This window comes from Diorhabda carinulata, chromosome 4 (genome assembly GCF_026250575.1).
Source record: "Diorhabda carinulata isolate Delta chromosome 4, icDioCari1.1, whole genome shotgun sequence".
In the NCBI taxonomy this organism is placed as follows: Eukaryota; Metazoa; Arthropoda; class Insecta; order Coleoptera; family Chrysomelidae; genus Diorhabda; species Diorhabda carinulata.
In genome coordinates, this window is record NC_079463.1 from 5362234 (window position 1) to 5381320 (window position 19087).

Consider the following 19087-nt stretch of genomic DNA (forward strand, 5'->3'; position numbering starts at 1 on the left):
ACACTTTATATTTGATGAACGCGACGATGATGATGAAAAAACTATTAACATTGTCGACGCGCCGAAAAAACAAAAAATTATTCAATTACTTCAATGCCTAGGAACTAAAAAGCGATTTCTATTGAGAAATCAGCATTAATGTTCATACCAATTTCGAAAGAAAGATTTTTCATTCCGAAAATTGACCTTCTACACCATATACTAGTTAGTCGTGGGAAAGTTATCAGTGATTTGGTGATTGAACATTTGACTTCACCTGAAATCCTGAAGAAGTCGCCATTCCTGATGAGCTTGCAGACCCCGTCGTATGCGGATGAGATGCCGAAGTGGAGCCATAATTAAGATTGTACGCAGTGTCTAATATTTTCTTGTGCGCGGACGCGTGAGCTCTATACGCCGACACACTGAGCTTCATGTTATTGTCATTACCGGTTTTAATTTCTTTTTCTACCATACACTCATCAATTGAAACACTACCACAATACTTGCCTCTCACTAAAGTTAATGTCGACGCGATGGTTTTTACCTGTAACAAAAATTCAAAATACAATGTGTCAAAAAATAGTATCAGATATTTATTTTAGTCACTGGAAAGGTATCGCAGAGGCTACCATTTTATGTTTAGTACTCGAGGACGCATCGTGGTTTTTTGCGTATTATCGTAAAGATGATTCAGTAGTAATGTTTGTATGAGCATAATCCTTTTTTACCTATTTTAAAGCGAAGCCAAGCATTGAATATTGTAAAAACGTTCTTGCATTCGATTTTTTAAGAAAAATTTGAATTTAAAAGCGTACAAAATTCAATTGGTGCAAGAATTGAAGGATACGGACGACTCAAATCGACTAAATTTCGGTGCGGTTATTCCATAAATGTTCTCTGATGTATCCAACTTACAAGTAAATGATTATGTTAGTAAGTACATTGAACATCAAGAGTGAGGTTTACGTGACTAGTTCGATGAATCTTGTCAGCTTGTTATCACCGATCTTTGTTCCAGAATAGAGGATTCCAAAGAGGAAAGGTCATGATTTGTATAACATTAGGGATGTTCTATAAACCACATAGCTCGGTCAAGAGGGGGATAAGCTCAAATACTACGTTGAGACACTTTCGGGAAGGGGGAGATGAGAGCAAAGCTACGTAGTTTTTTTCAGATGTAAGTTTGTTAAAGAAAATGATTTTATTTGGCACACAAATGCTAATTTCTCAGGAAACATTGAGGTTAAATAATATTTATTGAGAGTTAATAGATTGTATATCATGGATTTTGCCTCAAGAAAACAACAAAAAGCACACAGTTCATTTCATGGATATCGCGACGTCGTACCAAAGCTAATCATAAGCAACGTGCTAAGAGACTAATAATAAAAAGAATGAAGAAAGTACTTTGTGAATTAAATACACTTGAGCTGACTGATGAGTGACTCATAGACGAGGAAGGAGTGCTCATAACGAAAATGAGCCATAGACTTCATATATAGAAGATATCCCAATAATTAATAATTTACAAGAGTCGCTGAAACAACCATTTGAGTCAGATTGTGTATAAATATGAGAGATAATAAATATGTAATAGAAAACGTGAAATATTGTGAAACATAACCACGTAGCATCGAGTAGGGGGGTGGGGTTGTGGATAAGGCCACGTGCAGGGAATGCTGAGTTCCAAAAGGACTATAATATAACCACGTGGTTTATGGACGCCCCTTTATCTTTTTTTGTACTCTAATTATCAACTAATTGGTTAAAACCCAGTATATTTTGACTGGGCTGCGAAAGAATACGGGTTTACTTTAATTTCTTCAACTATATCACTTTTTGTATCAATATCAATATTTGTACTACCCGAACTTTTAACAATATGAATATTGCCTATTGAAACTTATGGAAAATCTCTGACACATTTTCATACTATAAGATATCGATCAACAAATTGCAAAAACTTGTGAGGTATAACTTGGAGAGAAGCAAAATAATTGACTATAGATCCTCCCCTGGCGATACAGCGAGACACTCGTGCGAGATTTCGGACGAGACTTTTTGAAAGCCTCGGCTTATCTCTGATTCAATCGAGAATATTGTTGACAGCACCAAATGTACTGTAAAATTAAATTAATTAACGATTATGCTGTATTAATTATTCCATCAAATTATGCTATCATATAATACCGTTTTTTAATATTTTTCTAGAAATGTTAATTAAATATAGTATCGTATTTTGTTAATTCAATCGAACATTCATGCTGGTAAACTGAAATGAAAAGAACCATCAAAATCCATTTTATCATTGTGTGCGAAAATAGTGATAACAGCTAGCGGAATAAATGTTTTAATTATAAATATTATTTTATATTTTTATGCTTAATCTCTACAGTTTGTATCAAAATGGAAAGGAAAACATTGCTTTCATGAAATTCTTAAGAAGTTTGGTTAATAATGATAATGCTACGAATAAAATTAACTATCGATCAGTATCCTCCTGGAAAAAAGGGTCTTTTCCTGACATTCAGTTCTTCCTGCTGAAAAGTTCCCGATGAGCTTATTATCTTCTGCCACTATTCCTTGACGCCAAAAGAATGTATAGAGAAAATTTTTTCATATGTACCAATGTCACATTACTCTTAAATAAAGTCTTAAAAGTAGTACTTTGAAATTAAACAGTAACTTGTATAACTCAATTATAATATACTAATATAACATAAAGTGCGTTCTAAAGCGACAAGACACTTGGATTAGAGTACTTCCCATTCTTCCGTTCAATCAATTTTTGCATTGTAGAGTGCATTGCCAGTGGAGACTTTCGCAACGAATCAAAAGGCGTTTGGGGTTGATTTTATCTCCAAATCCCAGTCGTAGCAGAAGTCCTGTCAGACTTACTGTTGTTCCCTTGGTTCAAGAGATCGTTAAGTTTGGAGACCCTGAACAACATCGGAGCTACAATAAGGTCACAGAATGACTTACCTGTTGAAGCCTGAAGCAATATTGATCAGGATATCTCACATAAAAAAGGAACGAAAAGAACTAGGTATAAGATACAGAAAATGTATTGCTTGTATATGAACAAATCCTAAGACCGGTATAGACCTACGGGATTCACCTATGGGGATGTTCCAGTGAAAGCAGCACCCAAATATTTAATAAAGAGTCACGAATAGACGCTCTTGGAACATGTGAACGTCGAGGCAATCCACCTCCTCGACAACGCGAACCTAGAGAGAAGACTGAAGAGGACGAAGCCTTTTGAGTTATTTATCTACTGAGAAGACCCTTAGTTTACAGATACTCATAGTAATTTAGGATAGAACAAAATTGTTCATTGATCGTGATAATGATCAGATCACAATGATGGTGAGATCTTTCAGGTTTCCTTGAGAAAAAAAATTACGAATCACTTAATTAAAGTTATTAAGAACCGAGCTTATGTATAATGAGCGCCAAAATGAATTTGGCATAATTAACGAACTAGGAAGAAAGAATATAAGAAAAGAGAGATGATAAACTAGTAAACCAACAGCCTTTTGGTCCAAAACTCTTTAGTGGGAACAAGACTAAGACAATATTAAAAAAAATATAGGCGAATAAGAGCAATTAAAGTGCACGGACTATGCAGGCCTCAAATATGAGTTGAGGAAAACGAAAATACTATTAAAAAATGATAATCAGAAGAGGTGCTACGTACACTAAGCACTTTAATAGAGATTGCCGCTTGCATGAATACCTCAATCTACTTGCAAGGTACTACGGAATCTCAAAACTCTACTTAAATACTTTGCCCTATCAATTAATTCGTTTTTAAAGACATTTAAGATTAATGTGGTAGCCGAATAATTTCCCAATTAATTAACTAAATACACAATAAGGAAACGAGTAAAATAATATTGGCTACAAGCAAAAACGGAAAATTTGGTAAATATTAGAGAGATAATTAAATTCTCTTTTTCGTATATAAACATTCTACTCTAAACTTTTGTTCGATAAACAAGTAAATAAAAGAGCACAAAATATGAAAACGGATGCGTATATTATTAACCATCGCCATTGTTGTATTATGTTAATGAAAATTCGCGGAAAACTGTGCACGAAATTTAAAATAACAACATCTACATTTTATGAAATCTTGGAGTATAAAAATAAAACGAATTTGACCAGCATATATTCTAGTTCTGAAAATGTTGAGGCAATGCTTTTCTCGAAAGAATAATTACATATATAATTAGTTCCAATGGTGCCTGCAGTTTGGAAATACATGGGGAGATTTGTAGTGTTTGGAGAAAAGGCCTAACTTGGTAACTGAATCCACAGACTTGCACTTATCCAAAAAAAATTAACGCTCTGGGCGTCTACAGGTAAACCGGTGTTTATAAGCCACGTCTGCTTGTCGACTACGTCTTGTAAATACTGCTCTAGGTAAGATTAGGTTGGACATGTTGGAAGATCATTTACTGTGGTAGTATCGGTAAAACAGAGGCATATTAGTGACCTTTCTGCTATGTTACAAACTTTCCAGGTTTCTAGTCAACTATGGATCGGCAAAAAGTCGAATTGCTCTCTTCTATATTAAAAAAACCATTTCAATGTAGCCGAGCATGTAAATGTGCGAGCGAAACTCGCTGGTATGGGTTGAACTCGATCAAAGAAAAGACTTTTTTTATATTATAGAGAACAGAGTTCGAATAGGGGACTTATTAGTTCAGCTACGCATTTCATCGAAATGATTGGTGGTATTTCATCGGAACCAGTGACGTTATTGGTGTCTAAGCGAAATTTTGTCACATCTTGTTGTCGAAATTCTATTTCTGGTACCAACTCCACGCAGGCTGGGTGGTACTCCGCCAACCAAGAGCTGCGCAGACAGAAAACCACGGGATGGAGAATCGATATCATTCTTCAATTGAATCTAATCTAATATTATTAAATAGTCGTCAACAAACACAATATGTTATCAACTTTTATCAACGTTATAATAATAATTATTAATTATACGTCATATTATAAGCAGTACTTCCTGCGGTAAGGGTGATATTGTTAAGAATTTATATGTTACACTTATTTTTCTTAATAACTTCTTTAATTTCACTTCACCGTTCTACTAGTACTCCATAGAATATATGATTGTTATAGATATATATATATATATATATTTATTACACGTTGTTCATAAAAGTTAATTATTATTTCTTCTTATCCACCCTTTTATATGCTTTTTATCTTTATCTTTTAGAATTTTTCCTTCCCATCTGCTTTCTAAAATATCAATTCTTCCTTATTCCTCCTTAATACTCTTAAAGTTTTATTCAAAATGGTTGAAATAAAGATTTTAGATGTTTGTGTTGGTTGGAAATCATAAAAATTCCCACTCAACAATTGAGATTTTCCGTCTTCTGGCTGGCTATTCGTTGGAGATTATTAAATTTACTACTTTTCATGCCATATTTTGATAAGAACTGTTTTATTACTTCTTACACAGCTGTGACAACCTGTGAAAAATAACACCGTCGTTCTGTGATAATAAAATCTTTATATATCTACCCTCAGTCATATGTGACAACATGTCTTATTACGTATTTTCTGTCCTATTGTTCCGTTTCGTTCAAACAGAAAAACATTTTTCTTAAACTTGACATATTTTGTTAGTCTATCTATTTTCACGCTTAGACAAAAACAACTTTCAAAACAAAGGGGAGCATTCGTCGAGTATATTTCCTTATTGGAATTAGGAAAAGATATCGACCTTATATGTGAAGATATCTGAAAAGGATACATTTGGAAATATAATATTATAACGTTTTGTTTACACTCTTTCTATTCGTGGGGTCAATTAATAAACACTGTCTCAATTTTACACACTATACGATACACTTAACTTCCAATAATTTACTCATAAATATGACTCAGACAATTTCTGCGATTACTTTGAGTAATTCAACCTTTTTGCTACGACTATTTATTTAAAACTAATTAAACTGCGTTTACGAAAATCATTTATATACCTAAATAAAATTCTAGAGCAACAAGAAATAAATAAATAGAAATACTGTAAATAAACGCCCGCTATAATAAAAAGTTCTAAAAGGGAACATCAAAGGCGCTTCCTCCATTTATAAAAAATGTGAAAGACGCCGCGCGTATTCGCCGAATTTTAAAATCACATTGTAGCTGGACAGGGTCGGCCCAAGGACCCATTACGCGAGCTTGTTCGTAACAAATTGTCAGAAGTTTCCGAAACTAGTGTCTATATAATTATAGAAAAAATAAATATTAATACTTCGAAGACTGAGACTAAAGGAGGATGATGCTAATTTATTTTAAATTTAAGTTTAAAAATAATCAATTACGAGTGCCTTTTCAGAAGCTCCAGCCACTGAAAAGATCATAACATTTCATGTCAACAATTTCACCAATATAGAAAACTAACTTGTACTGGTACTGCGGGTTGTAATACAGTTTTGTCTCGTTAAAACCATACATCAGTGAGGTTATGAGGCAATTAACACATTAAAAAACACAAGTAAGCCGTACAATTTATTTTATTCATTTTAATTATATTCTGAATGTAACTTTATTCCATTCAAAGCGAATTTTGACTTTACAGTTATCTTATAATCAGATTTACTAAAACAGGGTATCAAAAATTTAATTTCATGCAAAATTAATCATGTAATTGACAAAGTTTCCGTCTTTAGTTACCGTTTCAAATTGATCCACCCTATAAGCTATATTCAAAGTTGCGTAAGGACTATAAGTAGGGTACTTGAGAAAATTACCTTCTCGAATTCTATTCGCGGCTTTTATTGAAGCTGGTAAAAGAGAATGAAACGTACGGCATTTAATATACACTGTTTTCATATATATAAAATGAAATTTTTCAAAATTGAGAATTGGATTACAAACAGGCCAATTGCTTGAACATTTCATTCATCAAAATGATCTTCAATCTGTAAAGTAATGAAATTCTAATTGAACTGAAACTTATTTATAGTTTGTACATACTAATATCGTTATCTAATAATGCATCCCTGTATTTTTAAATTTGATTCCACTCTATGCTTCGAGCCGATCTAAACAATCCTCTGAATAGAGTACACAAGCGAATCAGTCTTACCATAATCAAATATAGAGCAAGGCCCTATTATACCTTCTCAAAAACTTTTAGTCTTACGAACAGTCAATACTCAAGTATAAGTGTCGATTCAGTCCAGGCTACACAGTTGATGTCAAGACATAACTTCAACTCTGTGCTGTCTAAATGATCTACAAGCCAGATGAGTTATGGTTATCATCGAATCACCGTTCTCATCCACTGGACAACTACTAGACTCCTTAAAACCCAAGAGGAAACTTCCCTAACCCCAACTTCGACTGCTAGCAATTGCCTATGAATAGTTTATCAAGTCTCAATCCTAATTTGCGATTTGGGAGCAATAATTTTTTTTAAATCTTGAGAGCTTTGTACTTATTTGATAATTTTGAAAAAAAACTTTGGTGGTAGACAATACCGATTTATGTGAATTTGTCATTGTTTCTGAGGGCATGCGAATTACTTTTGAAACGTAAATAGGCCGAGAGAGATCCTCATTGTGTGAAACAAGACATTTCTCAGTTTGATGTCGATTAAAACCTTCAACATTTACTATACAAAAGTAGACAAGAAAAAAATGTTTTGTAGAGTATTTTACGAAGATGGTCGAATTAGTACCTGGCCCAACAAAGAAAACACAAAAATTTTGGAAAATAATGTATTTATTTTTCGACGTAAGCTCCTTTCCGATACCCTTTTTATAATCAGAATCGTCAAGCTCCTCAAAATAGCTGACACCACCTCTTCATTGCTGGAAAATCTTTGACTACCGAGCCATTTTGTCAAGTCTGGGAACAGAAAATAATCCGAGGCTGTTAAATCTGGCAAATAGGGTGCATGGGTAGCAATTCGTTGCAATAAGTTCGTTGCCGTTGATAGTTTTGCCTTTTTCAAAATAGTCAATGAAGAGTATCAACGCGTATCCCAAAAAACCGACACCATGAACCTGCCTTTAAATGGAACGGTCTTTGCCTTCTTTGGAACTGGTTCTCCCTTTTCAGTCAATTGTATTGATTGTTTTTTTGTTTCGGGTGTGATGTAATGGACCCACGTGGCAACCATGGTTATGAAAGGGAGCAAAAATTCGACTTTATTTCTGTGAAACATTGCCATACACTCGATGGAAACATCTTCACCACGCTGTTTTTGTTCCATTGTGAGCAAAAGTGCCACCCATCTTGAGCACAGCTTTCTCAAGTCTAAATTTTCAGTTAATATGCGATGTACTGCACTTTTTGAAATGTCTACTATGTCTACTAGCTCGCGCACTCTCAGTCAACGATTATCCAGGATTCCCTTCAACATTTCTGGAGTTGATTCTCATTTGGTCGACCACTGCGATGCTGGTCTTCGCAAGTCGTTTAACTCTGCTACCCAATATTTTATTGTTGATAACGAAGGAGCAGTCTCACCCAGAGTAGAATCTAGTTCAGCTTTTATATTGGTTGGACTAAGGCCATTCAAATAAAAGTATTTTTTCTATATTTATACATCCAGTGAAAACGTTTTGTGTACTTTTTAATACAGGGGTATTTTTCAAGCAACTACCCCCATCTCTAGGTCAGGCCAGGTACTTCTGGGGATATCCTCTCACATGCGTGGAAACGTCTTGTTTTTGATTTGATTTGATTTGATTCCAAATTAACATATGATACTCTTCCATAAAAACGTTAAGTGCAATGGAAAATTATATCTGTATAGAAAAATTTCTTCTACAATAGATGTAAACAATTATTTTCCGCCCGAGCAATTTCAGCAAAACCAAATTTCCTGCTTTCCTATCTTATTAATTTGAGGTCTAACCGCTTTTCCCTGAATAACAGCAGCATAAACAACGACGTTATTCCCATCATTTCTTTTGACGCTATATTCGGATGTTGTGCTCACACAACCGATTGTCGACAACCGCAAATCAATATATAATGTATGAAGTCAATTTTGTCCATTATCTTTTCGAGCGGAAATATCAGATAAATTAATTGTTTCACGTAGAAGATACAATCTTTTGATTGGCAGAGAAATTAAGACCTTTATCCCAATAATCAATATAAAAATAATGCTAGACTCACAATTTATATTAAAAAAAAAAGATTGGAATTCTAATGTAATCATTTTCATTCAAGTTTTGCACTGGATTTCGATATTCTTCTTTTCTATAACTTCCATAGAATCTAACCCAAAACAAAAGCGGATATTCTCCGCAATACAGCTAAACGAAATTGTTACTGAAGGATAATAACTACAATTTTTTTAACGTTATCAATGTGTTGTAACGGGTAATTGATTTACAATTATCTGAATTAGTTTTTTGTCGACCGTTGATCCATGCCGTTTCTATTTCCATCAGCAGCAGCACTGCAGTTCCGAGCAAGCAGAAGAGATGCAAAGGAAGTTAAACTAAGTAAAATGTATAAGTAAATCTGCGCGGTTCGTAGATAAAGTGCTAGATGAATAGAACAGTCCAATGAAGACAGTGATCAAGTGCACGATGAAAAACATGTGGTCATCCGCAGTTGAAAAGGAGCTTACCAAAATTAATGAATTGCTTTGTCTGTCTTATCGTCGACCACGTAAATATTTCTCTTCGTGGATCAACACACGACTTGGCGAGTAATAATACCATTAAATGGTATGTACAGATCATCACCTGTTAGTATTTAGTTAAATAATATTTCAACGTTTTCTGAACAATTCCTACTTTTTCACATAAAGATGATGATCCTACCAGAACGTGCCTGATTACCAAGCGATATCTGTCTTCTTCCAAATACGCTATACCAACGAAACAATATTGCTCGTAAAGGATAATGGATTCATATTTAGATGGCAAGTTTTATTTGTTTATTCTTTGATAGTAGCGACTCTGAAGTCAAAGCTTACTACTCAAGGTTTGTGGCATTTAAAAATACAACGTTACCAACTCTAACTCCTCTAGCTTCGGAGTATCCCAAAATATACAGGGTGGTAATCGTATTGAGGAATCCAAAAATACTGTACAAGGGTATAGAAATTTATTGAGATTCCATTTTATAGACAGAACTACGACATATTCCGAATCGAAAATCACAATGCAAGTGTTCATTCTATTTTCTGAATTCATTAATAAAGTATTTGAAAACTTTTTTGATTTTCAATTAAGATCGAATTTACAGTGTAAAAAATCCCTTTATAACGACAGAAATTGAAAAGAATATCCATGACTCGGTAATTGCGGTTCTATTTGTAGGTCACCAATGAAACTGAATTGAACTTATATTTTATTCACAAAATAATCCAATTTGATCCCACGAGAAATATAAGAATAGATATTCCGCAATTTTTTAATAGTGAATTGATTTTTTTTATAATAACATCATAAAGTAAAGCATCATACAAGTTTTTAACCAAATATTTCCATTAGAAATTACAAAACAGATTACGTTATTAGTGCTATTGGTACGGAAGGTGGCGCTAAATGTCTTCGAAGAATTTTCTACCGAACAAATTTTATTTTACGCATTTAATCGATATTATCAGTTATCAACACAGAATCTATTAAATGAATGAACAATTTAAACTCGAAACTACAATTGACGAAGTAAGATTCAATCAAATTTACCAACAAAGTGCTGTAATAGAAATTGAGGAGTAAGTATGAGTATGTAACAGCGATATCTAATCACAGGAAGCATGTAGCTAGCTCGAGCCTTTTGCGTTTAATTTCTGTATATTTATTTAATTCCACCAATTTCTTACTTTTTAGACCTCTTTTATATGGTTTTGTTGATGAATTTTCTTGGTTTTAAATCTGTATCAATTAAAATTTCGTTTAAAAGCATATAATATTGCCATTTCCACTACTTTCAGGCTTCATCAAATATCAAAATGAAAATAAAATCGAAATAAAAATCCTTAGTTTTTACATCTCAAAAACATATAGCAGCTATCAGTCAAATTATTCGTAGTTATATTGAAATTTACAAAACAGATCTAGAAATTTTACTTAAATTATTTAGATCTTTTTTATCATTGATAGCTTTCTCGTTCTCTCCCGTATATTTGATTCCGTTTTAATAATTTTTGATTCTCTATAATTGAATATATGTTTTTTTTTTATATTTCGTGGTTCGTTAATGCATTTTTTATCAAATTGATGACCTGTTAGTCTATTTTCCAAATACTGAGATGTCTGTCCTATGTAACAAGCGTTACAATGATTACAAGGTACTCGATATATAATAAATATTACTTCTATTGTTTTTAAGTGTTTCATATTTTAGTTAAATGGAATATTTGGTCAATTATGACATACTTATATCATATTTATTGAAATAATTCCATAATTATTGAAAAAGTCCTTTTACTTATGATATCTATTGATTTTCAATGTAAAATAATATTCTGATAAAGACCGCCACTGGTCTAAACTTCTTATTATGTTTGTTTAAAGTACGCCCCAGGGTGTGTAATAATTATTTATACTACAAGGGATGTAAGTAAAATTTACTTGTTAGGAACCATAGAAATTGAATTTAGTGATATAGTTTAATAAAAAATAAAAACTATTTTAGATTATCGCCTCCAATTTGTTATTTAGCAAAGACACTTTTGAATTTAAATTATCTTGTCGCATAAATTTTTATTTTTCTACATATAAATTTTCAAGAAAAAATTTAACGTCTTGAATCTAAGTCGGGATCTAGTACAAGATTCAATCCGGCCGGATAGCAAATTGAGTCATCTTTCACGTATATATCTCCCTGGTAATCCTCAATATAAATATCAGATACGATGTAGAAAACAGAATATTGGGTCATTGAAACGTCAATTACCAACGAATTATTAGGAGTACGTGATCTTGTTATTGAGAAGAATCACGCTAAAAATTCTTTTTCTACATTACACAACAATTACGAATAACTACGTTTTAATTGTATAATTGAAATAAATTATTCCATGTATGAATTGTTTTCCTATAGCAACTAGAAGAGATCTAATTTAATATGAATGAGGTATCATACAAATGCATCGAATAAAAATTTTTTTGTTCACAGAGGCGATTTTTCAAAAGATTATCAATCATTTAATTAAATTCCGACGATCTTCAAGATAATAGTACCTGATTGACCGAGCTTTGCTCGATATTTTCTGTTTTTCAGAAATTATATTTGGATACCAAATACATACTGATGAAATAATATTTTTCTGGATATGAACTGGATATTTGAATGAAAAATAACGAGTGTAATTAGTTTAATATTTTAAACTAATAGTTTTAATTTTGAAATCGAATCTTAATCTAATACTTCCTTCGCTATATAGCGGGTATCTCGAGGATTTCATTGAGAAGATAAACTTTTACTCTAGTTGGTCGCTTAACTCTAAAAAGACTTGTCTTTAAGCCAACTGAATACCCAGACTTGTTACCATGAGTCTTACACAATTTCCCAGTCTTTCTGATACATCTAAATCACGCAACAACATTACTAATGCATTTTTTTTTCAATTTTAGTTCATGGCTGATATGATAACACTATGGAGAAATTCTGTAGTAAATTCAAGTGATTCTTCAGTGAGATTCTTCCATTGAGTCATAGTAAATTTTGCCAACTATTTCATCATTAATTTTTTCAGCTTCGGTGCAAGTAATGCTCTATCTTTAATCCCCTCAACATTTCCATTGTTTAGCAGATACCAAATACTGATCAACAAATTGTCGTTGCTCTATATCAACGCGCATATTCTCTTCTAGTTTTTAAAAGTCTTAAAAACAGACCTTAAGGAGCATCGCTAGATAAAAAAATCTAAGAATTTAGTTCAGCACGTGGTTGTACAACAGACACTAACGAAAATCTACCCATTACTATTACTTTTCCACCGAAAGAGTGATTTAACATTAATACGACTCAAACGCCACCTTTTTCTTTTTATTTTACTTCTAATTATTTTATTTTCGCTCCAATAAAAAAAGTTTATATTCAAGTTAATTATCGATTATTGAAAACCCTAATAGAACGACGTTTTTTAAAAATGAATCCTAGCTAGATCGATTTATCTCCTACCAAGTCCCCTGTATGCTAAATTTCATGAAAATCGTTGGAGCCCGTTTTCAATTACTCTTTTAAAAATATGAGATTAAGTAGATTACCGTATGGGGCTTATAGACGAATGGCTAAAACATCTTGGGGCCTGGAACATCTCGATCTCACAAACCACCAAATAGTAAAAGCTGCGATTAGACAGTAATTGAAAAGATTGTGAAAATTAGTGGAATATCAGCACGCGGTTATACTAAAGGACAGGGACATCTAAGAGGTTCTAACTTTAAATTGTGACCGTTGTACCAACTTCTACAACTTCATAACCAAATTTCAATTCACCTTCTCTGAGATAACTCTTCTAATTTGCTAAACCCAAATGAGTCGGTTTGGTACACAGATGGATCTAAGACATAACTATGAAAAGGTGCAGCTTTTCATAGTAACTCCTTATACAAGGTGTCCAAAAAGAGTATAGGGTATTTGTTTTCGCGCCACATTCGAAACGGAGCGACGAAAGGGAGCGGGGAGAGGTTCGTGGCGTCTGCCATTTTGTGGAGTTTTAGTCACGATGGAACAGTACTCGGAGACGCATCACGTATTTTGAGTACGAGCGTATTATCGTAACGGTGATTCAATAGTGACTGCTCAACGTCTGTATCCTGCGGAACATCGTACACGCCACGCGCCAAGTGACGACAAGCGTTAAACATCAAAAAATCGTCCTTACATTTGATTTTAAAGGAAGATTTACATTTAAAAGCCTATAAAATTCAATTGGTTCAAGAATTGAAGGATACAGACTATGCTAATCGACTGAATTTTGCGAACGAAATGATGCAGCGATTTGACAACTTTGAAAACATACTGTTCAGCGACGAAGCAAATTTTCACCTAAATGGTCATGTTAATAAACAGAATTGTCGGTAATGGGCAGTCGAGAATTCGAGCCGAAAGCATGAACGACTCCTGCACAGACCAAAAGTCGTTGTTTGGGCCGCTATGTCTGCTAAAGGAATTATTGGTCCTTATTTTCATGAATATCAACGAGGCCGAACAATCAATGTGAATATTGACCGCTACTGCGATATGTTGCGAAATTTTTTGGTCCCAGAGTTGCAGGAATTTGCAGATTTCAACTCAATAACGTGGTTCCAGCAAGATGGGGCCACTTGGCATACCTCGAATGACTCGATGGAAGTTGTGAATGAATTATTCCCTAATAAAGTCATTTCGCGAAGGGGTAACATCAACTGGCTTCCCAGAAGCCCCGACCTTAGCCCGCTTGACTATTGGGGATACCTTAAAAGTAAGGTTTATCAAAATAATCCAACGAACCTATCCCAATTGAAGGAAAACATCAGGTCAGAAATGGCAGCAATATCAAGAGCTTTGTGTCGACGTGTTATCGCCAAACTTTGTTCCCGTTTAGAAGAATACCAGCAACGTAACGGTCATTATTTGGATAACGTCATCTTTTCCAAATAATTTTCCAATTCATATGGTATCAAAAAACAATAAAAGCTTTTATTGCTTATAAATATTTTTTGTTTACTTGAACTTACAAATACCCGATACCCTTTCTGGACACCTTGTAGCTCCCGAATAATGTCAATAATAAATTGCATTTAAACGGTATCATTCACTTCGTCTTTTGCTCTGGCATGCTTCACAATTCCGTTCTTTAAGATCTTCTGAATCAATGGATTATATTTGATATAATAAATAGTTAATATAACTTTGCTCAAGTGTAGAAGAAGAAATATCCGTTCTATCCCAGAAATACGATCTAAGGCTTAGCAACCAACCTAACAATCTGTCAAGGAACCACTAAGAAGACATTACACGTGACTTACCTAGGAGATTTTTAGAACTGTTAGACTTAAAAAGATTCATAAATTTATGATACCTTATCTGACATTGAGGAGATTACTTGGGAGGATCAGATGAAAGCTATTCCGAAGAAAACTTTCAAATTAGGATAAGTGGATTGCGAACCAATGACAGTACTTAGAGAGGGTTTACGCAATTTTTCTGAAACTTTTTTTTTAAATCAAATAATTCATCATGTTCCTGATCACACTTCGTACATTTAATAATATATGCAAACTATTCAAATGTTGACAACTTTCAATAATTTTTTTTTTTTAATTACTTATTATTATTGATATTTTTCTTACCTTCAGAAATGTCCATAAAAGCTAATTTCGGAACAAAAAATTCACTATAACTACACTTAAATGAAAAAAATAAGCATCATTTCGTGTTATAACAGTTTCAGTTTCTACGGTATCAACGCATTGTTGTGCGCGCAATATTTCCACCCTTACTGACTGGAAAGCGGACGTTTCCAGCTTTCCCTAAAGGATTTTCTCCACTCGCTTTACATTCATTCGTACAGATGGCAACTACGCGCTTCTTCCACATAAAATTTTTACCGTTCTAGTTTTTTTTTACTTAGACTTTTAAATCATAATGACAGTTTATACTACCATAGTCGGAAATAATAATTCTCTACAATGGCGGATTGGTTCTATAAATGGTCTACTATAATACAAAACAATAAATAAGTAAAAAAACTGCGGTGATTTTTTGCGTGTTAATGCTTCCAAATAATGAATTTTCTTAATATACACATATCTAGTCATTAATAAGGGACATAAATAAACAGCTCAAAATCTCAGATAGTACACAGTCAATTTTATCCCTGGATTTATTTACTCCTTGGAATAATAAATTTCGTTGGTATTCCAAAAAAAAAATAAGAAGGTTAGGAAACAGAAAAGATTGCAGGGAGGTGCGTTCTTTTATTATTTCACCTAGCTAAAGATAGTCGTAAATACAATCCCATCACTATCCCATGAAACGGTGGTCAACACTTTCCGAACAATGAAACCATCTTTGTTTCGGAGCAGGTTCGCCCTCTGCAATCCACTGTTTTGACTGTTCATTTCAGAAATAGAGTGGTGAATCGAGGTTTCAAAAACAGTTATGGATCGACGCAAAAAATCCGGCACATTTTGTTTACACCGCTTCAATGAGGCCTGGGAAATATTCATTTGAATACGCTTTTATTCCAAAATACATAAGTCTCTAGTCAATATATGGCAAATGCGTTCTTTTGATACGCCGATCCAACGATCATCCAGTACCATTTGCCGAACTTTTTGAACATATCACTGGTTATCGCAGTTTTTGGCCGCCTAGAACGATTATCGTCTTCTTTTTTATTGGTTGAGCGTCCGCGAACGTGGTTTGTTTATGTTGAATGTTGCGATTGCCACAATGTTTCTTTTGCTTTTATAGGGAAGTTGATTTTTAGTAAATGTGTTTGATGAGCCCGTATTCTGCAATTGTTTGTGGTATTTGGTCGAATAAACCAATGCAATAGCATCAATTTGGAAATTATCCCTTCGTGGGTACAAATTTCAACGTTTTCCCCTTTTTGAATGGTTTGTGCTTGACTGTTGAGGGTTGAACATTCTAGGCATGCACTATACCTTTCCTAAAGCAGGTATAATTTCATTGCAGTGATTTCAATAAGGATACGTATCTATTTGATGCACTCCTCAAAACGCTCCTGGCAATTTCACTCCTGTATACGAATCGTTTTCTGTCATACGGTAAGTACATAACACTACATTATTTAAACTTAGTTGTACGAAACGTTTTATTACACGAATGAAGACTTTTTTGGAAATTTGGAGCGTTTAATCTCTTTTTTCATAAACATGAATATTTGCGAAGAAAAGATTTTTTATGAAAATTAATTGAATCATACACTTTACCGTTATTTATCAATTTAAACTATCTACGACACAAAATAAATTATTTTCGTATTATTTTTCATTAAAAATACTATTGACCTCATGAAAAGTTTTATTATGCCTTAATTATGAGAAGAACGAAAGTAATTCCATGCTTAATCATCCGAGTTTGGGTTAAACATGACGGCCACTCTGATATGGTCACATTACGTTATAAAGCAACTGTAGTCAAGACGTTTAAATTCAACTGCTCAATCTTTTACGGTTGTAAATGATGGTACCAAGTCTCCGTACACAGTGTCTAACTTCTCTTTCATTTATATAGGCGTATTGACTTTCAAAATTAAAAGTAAGCACCCAAAATGGCTGAAATTCTGGTTATAACCTCTCAACGCATCCGCATATTCATGTTAAGGTCGGAAAATTTCCAGACAACCCTCGTATATACTCCAGAAACAGCTAGTAAGAATTAGTGTCTTTAAAAATCGTTAAAAAACATTGAACCTGAACTAAATTTTTTTAATTTGGGTACTTTTTTACTGGGAGCTCAACTTTATCGTAGGCTTGTCGATTTTCAAATTATATCAAACTTTTGATGCACTGTGATTTTCGTTTATCCAAGCTACGAATTATCATTTTTTTTTGTTTATTTAAATTGAGCTATTATTGGAATGTTATATTAATATGAAGAAAATCAGTCTCTATAGACAAAACATTTTCAGATGCGCTTGTTAATAAACAGCGCATCTCCATAGCACTACGAACTCGTAAATTGCTTATCCCTCGCACGTAGCTTTTGTAGATATTCAATACAAGTGAGTTCTCTTCGACTAACAAATGAGGAAGACGTCATTCATATCGCACACAATACAACTATAGGTCATTATTCTTTAGCAAACATAACGATAGCAACTCAACTTGAAAATGTTTTGTTCCTCCAAGTAAAGAAGTTTTAAATGTTGCCAACAACTACAAAATTTCCATTCTTTTCAATTGAGGTATAGAGACTGGGAGATTGCGACATGTAATATTTAATTTTACTGGTTTATTATACAATGAAGTCGTGTGGGTGCGTATTCATAATGACAGCCGACGAAAGATGATATAGATAAACAAGACTGCAGACGATCTTGAGTGAGAAGAAGAAGAGAATACCCCTATATGAACAATTTCTACTAGTGGAAGCTGTTCCGATTAAGGAAGACAGAATGATAACGCTTTCTCTATCCTCCGAGGTTCCAGATCGATTCTGCGCATTCTCACGCATGCGCACTATAGATAAAGTGAGAGGAAGTGAATTTTATCGGCACGGTAACTTAGGGATTTTTACCAACTGTTCAATTAGATACCTTCTAGTGTGTGTCTCTGTGTTATGTAGCCTGTATTCGTGTCTCATAACAATGAAGTCTTGTACATAAATAGTTATAATGGTAGTAGCTCGAGACCGCCGACAACCTTTAGTCAGAAGTTGAGAAAAAGCTATGCCGAAGTTGTATTAAAGTCACTATTTACAGCTCAGATACCTCGTAGGGTGCAAGGTTTTTTTATAGAGGTGCGGCAAATACTTTATACGTATTATCAGGACAGGATATTATACTTTGTGTGTCGGACTCGTTTGCCCTACTGACTAAAAATCTACTCCTTCTTACTTTAACCTCTGCCTCCTCCGCTGCACTGCTGTTAGGTATTACTTCGTGGGAGGGAAGGATCCAGTAATTATATTATTCTTTCAGATCCTTGAAGTCCACAGCTTCTTCTTCAAATGTCTGCTTTACTATCTGCTCCATCCCTTTCTAAACAATTTTGAGGATCTCAGTCGCGAAAGAACTTGTTTTTTCTCAGTTCATCTCCAAGGAGAGAATGGTGGTTAAGATCTCTGGATGAAGCTTCTGCTTTAACCCATTTTCCCAGCTTCTGCAGAATGATTCGAAACGAGGGTTCTGCATCTTCATTTAAACCGGCGCAAGACAGACGAGTAACGTTGCTAGTGGCAGCTAGCTTAAGTCACACTAACTGATGGTATTTTAAGAATAGATTGAAGACTCAAGAGGATAAAACCTTGGTGAGTCGAATTTCTTAAAAACAGAGTATTTGTTGTTTTCAGGTGTAAGCTGATTGGTGTACAAAATGTATCAGAAATAAAATAAACAATCCTGTAAAATTCCTTCTTTACCAGTGCATAAAAGGATCCGTTTATTTAAGTATCTAATAAATTCTGTTCT

At 33.8% G+C, this 19087-nt stretch overlaps 1 protein-coding gene across 4 annotated transcripts in view; it reads right to left on the bottom strand.

Moving 5' to 3' along the window:
- Positions 1-15429, bottom strand: part of LOC130893404 (uncharacterized) — a 133228-nt gene extending 117799 nt beyond the window's left edge. For 2 of the 4 annotated variants that reach the window (XM_057799487.1, XM_057799488.1), the window contains exons 1-2: positions 15279-15429; positions 257-526 (exon numbers count right to left, since the gene is read on the bottom strand). In XM_057799487.1, coding sequence (XP_057655470.1) covers positions 257-454 — 198 coding nt within the window. In that variant the 5' untranslated portion in view covers positions 455-526; positions 15279-15429. The remainder of the gene's footprint in view (positions 1-256; positions 527-15278) is intronic. The other 2 variants (XM_057799485.1, XM_057799486.1) reach the window with 1 other exon arrangement.
- Positions 15430-19087: the final 3658 nt, after the last annotated feature.